This window comes from Cibotium barometz, chromosome 23 (assembly GCF_041138505.1).
Source record: "Cibotium barometz isolate CiBa-2024 chromosome 23, ASM4113850v1, whole genome shotgun sequence".
Lineage (NCBI taxonomy): Eukaryota > Viridiplantae > Streptophyta > Polypodiopsida > Cyatheales > Cibotiaceae > Cibotium > Cibotium barometz.
The window spans coordinates 5,846,975-5,855,422 of NC_141068.1; the positions used below are offsets into that span (position 1 = coordinate 5,846,975).

The 8,448-nt window shown below is 41.8% G+C and overlaps 1 protein-coding gene across 2 annotated transcripts; it reads right to left on the reverse strand.

Moving 5' to 3' along the window:
- Positions 1-2,044: 2,044 nt before the first annotated feature.
- Positions 2,045-4,161, reverse strand: LOC147625561 (uncharacterized). 2 transcript variants are annotated; one of them, XM_086817067.1, is made up of 3 exons: positions 3,118-4,161; positions 2,641-2,846; positions 2,045-2,548 (listed from the first exon to the last, which is right to left on the reverse strand). In XM_086817067.1, the coding sequence occupies exons 1-3, from the start codon at positions 3,208-3,210 to the stop codon at positions 2,284-2,286; spliced, it is 564 nt and encodes a 187-aa protein (XP_086673193.1). In that variant the 5' UTR covers positions 3,211-4,161; the 3' UTR covers positions 2,045-2,283. The 2 variants fall into 2 exon arrangements, with proteins under 2 accessions (XP_086673193.1, XP_086673194.1); XM_086817068.1 differs by having other exon boundaries at positions 2,641-2,966; positions 3,118-4,054.
- Between the last annotated feature and the right edge of the window lie 4,287 nt (positions 4,162-8,448).

Sequence of the window (8,448 nt, forward strand, 5' to 3'; positions counted from 1 at the left end):
GTAACACATTCAAAGGCCAGTTATGACGAAAGTATTCAGATATCTGATAATTATGTGGTTCTAAGTGGGAAGGTATTTTTTTATATCCCCTAGTTACGAAGAATTATCCAATCCTAATAGAATAGGTAATTTGATTAGCTACAACAACCGTCACTAGAATGTAAAACTATTCTATTTCTTGGGAGTTGGATTGAGAGATTGTTGTTTTCCTCACGATTGTGACTCGAGTTAGTTTGTCTTTAGTTCCACTGAGATAGCATTGACTACAAATATAGTTAGTTCCTATAGCAAAGAAGCAAACATGGTGAAGTAGCAAGAACATTGACTACAAATTTGATCAACTCCTATGGCAAAGTTATGAGTGGAAAAAGCAAAGATGGTGAATCAAATTATGGAGATGGTTGTCAAATGTAGTTTGAATTTGCATTGTTTATTTCCAAGAATGAAAATGTTTTAGGAGAGAAAGTACAATCTTTCATGTCAACATACTAAAAGATATACTAGAAGTTAAGAATAGCATTGTCTCTTTACTAGCTTGTTGAGATTGAGGAATTGTCTTATGTTCCACATAAATAAAATAAATGATTGATTTCAAATAAACGCAATTTAGAAATAAGTTGATCACCAAGTAAAAAATTAAGTGGAAAGATAACACAAAGGAAGGCGCGACTTGCGAGCCAATTGCTAGTTTACAACATAGGTTTTTCTTAAATAAATTGTTTCCACCGAGAGTGGAAACGTTTGACAAGGAAAAGTCTGCTTTGTGTCTAAAGTTACTCCTTAAGATTACTACCCTAATCCAATAGAATTACGAGTGTCTTGGATTAAGAGAAAGCAAGCTAGTACGAGCAACTAAGATGATTATTTAAAGCAACAATGGACACTATATACATGAAACATGGGTTATTGTTAAAATTAGACCAAGACTCCGACCACACATAGCAAAGCATAGATAAACATGCCAAGACTCCAAAAACACGTGGTAAGAGCTTAGATTGACATGCCAAAAGCCTCTATGGGACAAACCGACGTGGATCCATGGGGGTCAAAAATTAGCCTCTAACTCAAGTGGTTCAAATCATCGCACCCTTCTTAGGGGGTTTGTACTAATCATTGTGTTTTGTGTTTAGGAGATCCATAGGGTTGTAACAAACACAATATTGATACATTGACCAAAGGAGAAAATGTGACTGTGAACTCAAATAAAATGCTCATATGAGAATTCCTTTTTAGGAGGAGAAACATTTCAATCTTGAGTGGATTTCCTCTACATACACGGTAGTTTTTCGCCACTCAAGACCTTGATCTCACAACTCTTTGCTTTAATCGCTAGGCTAACTTTTCCTGTGTTAATCCAAGCTTGCACTTTATTTTTAAAATTGAAGCACATCAGACTACGTCTATCAAACTGATAACACCAAACCACCCACACACCCCCCCCCCCTTGCTATCACAGGCCAACCAGTTTTTGCATACAAGGTTTGATTGCACAAAACTTGGTAAAACTTCCAAAAACTTTAATTTTAAGAAATGTGCTGTCTTAGACAGTTAAAAGAATTGTGCTGACTTTTAAGAAATGTGCAGACTTTGACAATTAAAAGAAACATGCTGACTTGGATAGCTAAAAAGAAACATGCTCACTTTGACAATTAAAAAGAAAAGAACAGCATTCGATATATACCTAAATGAATCCAAGAACATGCCCAAATTCACCTTATAAGAAAGTGCAAGTTATAACCTGATGGTAGTCCATCCACAAGGCATCAACTCCATTATGCATAGTATGGACTAGATACTACGACATCCCCACTAACGTCATCAGTGCCCAATAGTGGTATCAATATATGCTCCCACAAACCACACACACAAGGGCATACATCTTCAACTTAAATGAGCATCAAACCATGGCTCAAGAACTTGATCGACTGCAGATGATCATGTCACTTAGGCACTCAAAATCTTGCATGATTTGTTGTTTGACAGTCAAAATTCTATGTAAACCATCTTAACTTCGAGAAGTCAATGGCATCAGCTCACAAAAAAATCAGATTAAAAAGATATATTCAAAAGTTAGTAAGAATGCCATTCACAAAAAGTCCTACCACAGAAAAAGCCCTTCCACAATACCTCTTTGGAAGTAAACATCATATAGCTACCAGTAATCTACCCTGAGACCCATCTTTGAAATCAACATGAAAGAAGCTTTACTTGCATCAAACCAAACTAAATGCTTCCGACTTCTAGACTCAGAATGCAGTAAAACTTCTTGTCAAGGAAATTGGCTTACGCGTATGGAGTCATATTTATGCCTGTGTCCCCCCTGTTTGCCTTTCTCCAAGGGTCTTCTCTTGCTTTGGTGTAACAAAGGTAATAGGAGACACTCAGAATGAACGTAAAAAAGGTAAAAGCTACTCCGGCAGCAAAAGTGTCCTTTCGAATCGCTTCACATGTCAGATCCACTGTTCCAAAATAAGAGAAATATCTGGTGTGTTTGGCATTCTGGACTGAACCAGCCAAAAGACAAGCTCCTGCTACCAGGAAGGACACCCTGCGAGGAGATATAGATTGGTGAGAACAACAGGAAGGAAAAATTTGAAAGATTCAAGTGTGCATGGATAGATGTGAACTAGGAAGTGTTACCAGTTCAAAAAGAAGAAGATGATAGCAAAGGCACGGGCTGCACCCGGTTTTAAGGAGCCTCCACAGCACAAACATCGGGTAGCCGCTGATATCAGGAGCTGACTCCCCAGCAGAAACAAGAGAGCCCCCACACCCAGACCAGAGGCAATATCTGATGCGTACGAACACCACTGAAAAGTACTTGTATCATCATGCTGCTTCGTACCCTGCCAAGTGCAACAAGAGGGATTGAACTCTTGCATGTGACCAACTAGAATCATTGAGCATGATTTGCCTTGCGATGCTCAAACAAAAACAGAACAGCCCTAGCAAACTCTGAGACAGATCTGCCCATGCATGTGAAAAAAGTATGTGCATGTACATCTCACTCTCTCTCTCTCTCTCTTTCTCTCTCTCTCTCAAAAGACAAAACACTTCAAGTTCAAAATAATGTAGAATACAAGCAAAAATTCAGAAGAAAAGAGCATGGGAGCATACTGTGGCACGCCTCTGTTCAGCTCCAATGCCAAGCCCAAAAGCAATGAGATCCAGGACAAGCACCGTGATGATGAGGAAGATGGAGGCACCCATGGCTGTGCTGGTTCAAAGGGGAGGGGTAACAAGTGAGGGGCAAACGATGATCCGGAGGGGTATGATAGCTTCAACAGATGTCAGGCTGGCTTCTTCAGCAGATCTGTTCTCCTATTTAGTAAATCTACAACTTGCCCTTTGCAAAGAGCTAGAAACTCTGCTTAAACTTTCTTTCTTGTATCAGAGACCCTAAGACTCCTCCTCAGATCATCAAAGCTCTGAGTAAATCAGAGATCTACCTCTCTCTCTCTCTCTCTCTCTCTCTCTCTCTCTCTCTCTCAGAACAGCAACCCTAGCTTGTTATCTTCACCAAAGGCTACTGGTCTAACAAGACCAACAGCTTGTCCCGTCCCAGAGCTTTGGCGGCTTCACATGGGAAGTATTGTTTTTTTATTCTTTAAGCAACAGAGAAAAGCCTGTGGAGTGGGGATGCCTTGACGTCAATTTTGCGTCTGCTGACAGCAATCATATGCTACCTTCTGAAGCATGCAGCAAGAAAACAAAAACAGTGAAAAGGGCAAAGCTTTACTGTACAACATACCCTAATGGTCTTTTAACCGCAAACAGCATAGGAAAGACCCTGAAAGTTGAAAAGCTTGAATTCTAGAACCCTGAGCAGCTTGGATTCAAGCCATGACTGACCATGTAAAGAGGTTCAGGATTCACCGTGAAAAGCTTGTGAAATACCAACAAATTCGCAATACAGGAGATGCACTGCAAAATGCGAACCCTAGATACTGAACTCTGAGCAGAAAAGGCAAGGAATGGTTAACCTAACCCTAACCCTGGTAAAACACCCGCAACCAGCCACAAAAGCCACCTTGGACAAGAAAAGCTGCAGCAAGCTGCTTGCTTTCGGTGTGTTCGTGACACCACATTTCAAAAGTCGTAAACATGTAATTTAGTATAATAATAATAATACAATTTTAGTATAATAATAATACAATCCTAGCTTGAAACACACGCACGCATGCGGCCCAAGCCCTTTCTGCTTGTCCAATGTCAACCGTCGAATTTTTTTTTTTAATGTGAGATTTTTTTTATTTGTAGTGTCCTTACGGATGAGAGCTAGAAGTAAGACTCGAGCATGAAACCTTACCCCAAACACACACACGCTTCACCAATTGCTCTACCGCACTCCTGGTAGAGCAGTGCGGTAGAATTGATCAATTCCAAGCTTTGTTCTTTTTGGCCAGCCTCCATTGATAGGATTTCTCTGCGTCTCAAGACCTCTTTCAGTAGCACATATTTTTGGGCTGTCATAGGTCATACGGACCTATTAGGCAAATTTATTAATGATGACAATCTTATTAATGCTGACAAGTCTTCAAAAATGGACTTTGCCACCCCCCAGCCCCCAATAGACCCGAGACTTGCTTCAACTACAGGGGCAACTGACACAGGTAGTGTACATTGAGGCCATGTACTCAGTCCATGATGAGGATGACACATTATGAGTTCCGACACATGAGGTTCTTTGGTTGCTGACACTTTTGCTTTGGCAGTTTCAAACTTTTGAATTTCCTCCTTGACATTTGAGTACTGAGAGGAGTCTAAAATCCCTTTTTTTTCTCTCTCTCTAGCTTGTGTGAGAACCCCCCCCACCTTTATATATATATATATATATATATATATATATATATATATATATATATATATATATATATATATATTTTTAAGGGAGGAGGTGGTCAACACCTTGTCGACCCCCCCCCAAGTTATCCTCTCTCTCTCTCTCTCTCTTCTCCTTCCCCACCACCCTCCCTCCCTCGCTTAGACCTCCCCCCCCACCATCTCCCTTCTCTCCTACTACTGCCCCCCCCTTCCCTTAGCTTCTTCTCGCGCACACGCATACTAGCCCCTCCCCCTTCACCCCCATTTAAACCTCCCTCTCCAGCTCTCTCGGCACTCACCCTCTCGTCAACCCCCTCACTGTCGCTCCCTCTCCCTCACCGCTCTTGCTCCCTCTCACTCCCTCGCAACATCTCCCTCACCTACCCTCTCACTCCCTCACAACCTCTCCCTCACGTGCTCTCACTCCCTCGTAGCCTCTCCCTCACCCACTCTCTCTCACTCACTCGAATCCTCTCCCTCAACTGCGCTCTCTCACACCCAACCTCTCCCTCACCTGCCCTCTCTCACTCCCTCGCAACCTCTCCCTCACCTGCTCTCACTCCCCCGTAGCCTCACCCTCACCTGCTCTCACTCCCCCGTAGCCTCTCCGTCACCCACTCTCTCTCACTCACTCGAATCCTCCCCCTCAATTGCTCTCTCTCACCCACTCTCACTCACTCCCTCAGCTGCTCCCTCTCGCTCCATCTCTCTCTCCAGCTCTCTCACACTCGCTCCCTCTTCCTCACTAGTTCTCTCTCCCTCTTTTATGCCGCTCCCTCTCCCTCTCTAGCTCTCACTCTCGCTCCCTCAACCTCACCTGCTCTCTTGCTCCATCTCCCTCTCTAGTTCTCTCACACTCACTCCCTCTCCCTCACCCACTCTCTCGCTCCATCTCCCCTCCAGCTCTCTCACAATTGCTCCCTCTCTCTCACCAACTCTTTCAATTCTCCCTTACCCTCTCTCTCTCTCTCTCTCTCTCTCTCTCTCTCTCTCGTAATAGAAGATATATTACCAAAAATTACTTTACAAATGGCCACCAAGTGATGTACTAGCTTTCCCTCACTAATTACTCCAAACCACAAGTGTAGCTTGAAGTACCCTCATCCAATATATAGTCGTGTCATTCTCCACCAAATGAGCTGATCGCAAAGGAAGAGACTTGTCATAATAGTAGCCCTTTTATACAACCTATGTGAGCTATAATACCAACTTTTGCATCAAATATGAAGGTGTTCCTAGTTAACCAAATATGCCACAAACCTGTCCACCTGAAGAAATGAAAGAAAACTGAATGTTCTAGGTTATCTGGCCCATTCAAAATCTTGCCAAAAATCCAGTCTTTAACCTTACCGGCCTATTTGTCAACAGAATCCATACGCGAGAAATGAAATCCCACATCTTCTTTGCATCGAACATGAAATGAAAAGATGCAGGCATGTTTCCAAGCATGTAGTACAAAACACACAATTACCAGAAGCAATTTGCCGCTTTCAACTGGTCCCCCAATGGTAGGCCTCCAACTAGCATACGTCATAGGAACACCTTCCCTTGATATGGAATCTTAGACCACCAACCCTCTTGTAAGATTACTTCCAACATGCCCTACTTTTATTGATGTTCTATACCCTATTATTATTGATGTTCCCTTGATATGGAATCTTAGACCACCAACCCTCTTGTAAGATTACTTCCTTCCAACATGCCCTACTTTTATTGATGTTCTATACCCTATTATTAGCCTTCTCAGTGATCCAGTGCTTATCTTCCACCATCATATGGTAGAATTGATTTGTTGTACACTGGACAGTATCTTGAGACTTTCGAAATGCCCAATCTAACCAAGGTTACTGATCCTCCAACTAAGGAATATCACCAAACGGTGTAAGTCATGCCCTCACCTTCTCCCATACCTGTACATATCCACGTGGAACCCAAAAATACTGACTCATTTTTTGAAAAGACAATAAGCTGCCTCTACATGGCAACAATGCATCCATAATTCTCACTAGTCCCAATCGAGCCATTCTATTGAATTTTGGTTGCTCAAACAAGTTTGTCAAGCCACTTCAGAAATTGTGAAGTAGCCAACACCTCACTTGCCATAGAATTCAACTGCAACCGCCCATTGATCTGAAGGCTTCCATTTAGTGTGTGCCAACACCTCCTTCCATCATGAGATCATCAATTGAGAAAGGAGAGGTGAAGCCAACACCTCACCTGCCATAGAATTCAACTGCAAACCGCGCGTTAATCTGAAGGCTTCCATTTAGTGTGTGCCAACACCTCCTTCCATCATGAGATCATCAAATGAGAAAGGAGAGGTGAAGCCACCACTTGAACCTATTGGGAACCATTCACTACATCTCACCATGTACCATCAATCCTAGTATTACCATGCACAAGTGTGACCTCCTCTATGAGGGCCTTTAGCCATTACCACCCTTGGATCTTGAGATACACATATATCTTGCAATAAAGGCCATCTCCTAACGACCATATGTAATCTGACATCTAATAGGGCTGTCCCTTCACTCTAATAACATTTTCCTAAGAAATCCATGTCTGTCCTTACGTATTTCATGCTCATTTTCATAGCATAAATCTAATTGGCTATTGTATCATCTGATGCAAAGCTTTGACCATCCATAGCAATAAAGGCAAGAAAAAGATATTATACTAATCATAATGGATTGTGCCACTTTGAGCCGAACATGCGTAGGCCAACTCTGAGATTTCCAATACACAAACATATCATTTATCCTTGTAGAAATCCATGCCAACAAAGCCTGTGAATCAACATTAACTTCAATCAGATAACCCAAGTGGCGTGTGATGCATCTCCTCTGTATGACATGTCCATTCCATCCCAAACCAAGCAAATCGCTCTCGATATAGCTTATCAGAGTAGATTAATGTATAACCCTGAAGCAAGATTAAAAGTATCCCAAATAGCCATGGCCTTCTGAACATTATCTCTTTGAGCCTTAAGGAACATGAAAGAATCATTTGCCAATGCATGGCCGACCATTTGCTCTCCACTTGGAAGAGTAAGCCCTACACCTTCATCATCCTCCACTAGCTTATCTAGTCAAGATAAGATTGGATGTGTAACAGTTACAAACAAGAGAGGGCTAAGTGGGCATCCCTGTCTAATCGATCTCGGCAAATGAATGGGTCAGTCACCCCACCCTTAATTATAAGCCTAGCCACTGCATGTTAGCTAATACTATAAATCAAAGAAGACATGCAAGGGCCAAATCCCATAGCCTGCATAAGCTGTGAAAGAAAAGACCAACTAATGTGATCATAAGCTTTTTCAATATCTAGTTGAATCATAACCACCTCTTGCCTCAAAGCCCTTGCATAATCAATTCCAATTTGTAAATTCAGTATATTATGCAAAATATTTTCACCTTTAATAAATCCATGTTGCCTTGGATGAATCAGAGTAGGAAGAAATCTTTGTAACATGTTGGCCAAGACCTTTACAAATATCTTATCAATATGATTGGTGTCTGACGTAGATTAACTAGGGATGGAACTTTAGGCAATAAACGTACAAGCCCAATCTTCCAACTGGATGAATCAAAGTAGGAAGAAATCGTTGTAACATGTTGGCCAAGA

Bases quoted from the DNA above. Each gene is read 5' to 3' on its own strand.
- LOC147625561 (XM_086817067.1), bottom strand. From the start codon at position 3,210: ATGGGTGCCTCCATCTTCCTCATCATCACGGTGCTTGTCCTGGATCTC. The intron at 2,847-3,117 runs GTATGCTCCCAT...TGCACTTGGCAG, and splicing joins CTGAACAGAGGCGTGCCACA to GGTACGAAGCAGCATGATGA. The intron at 2,549-2,640 runs GTAACACTTCCT...ATCTCCTCGCAG, and splicing joins ATCTTCTTCTTTTTGAACTG to GGTGTCCTTCCTGGTAGCAG.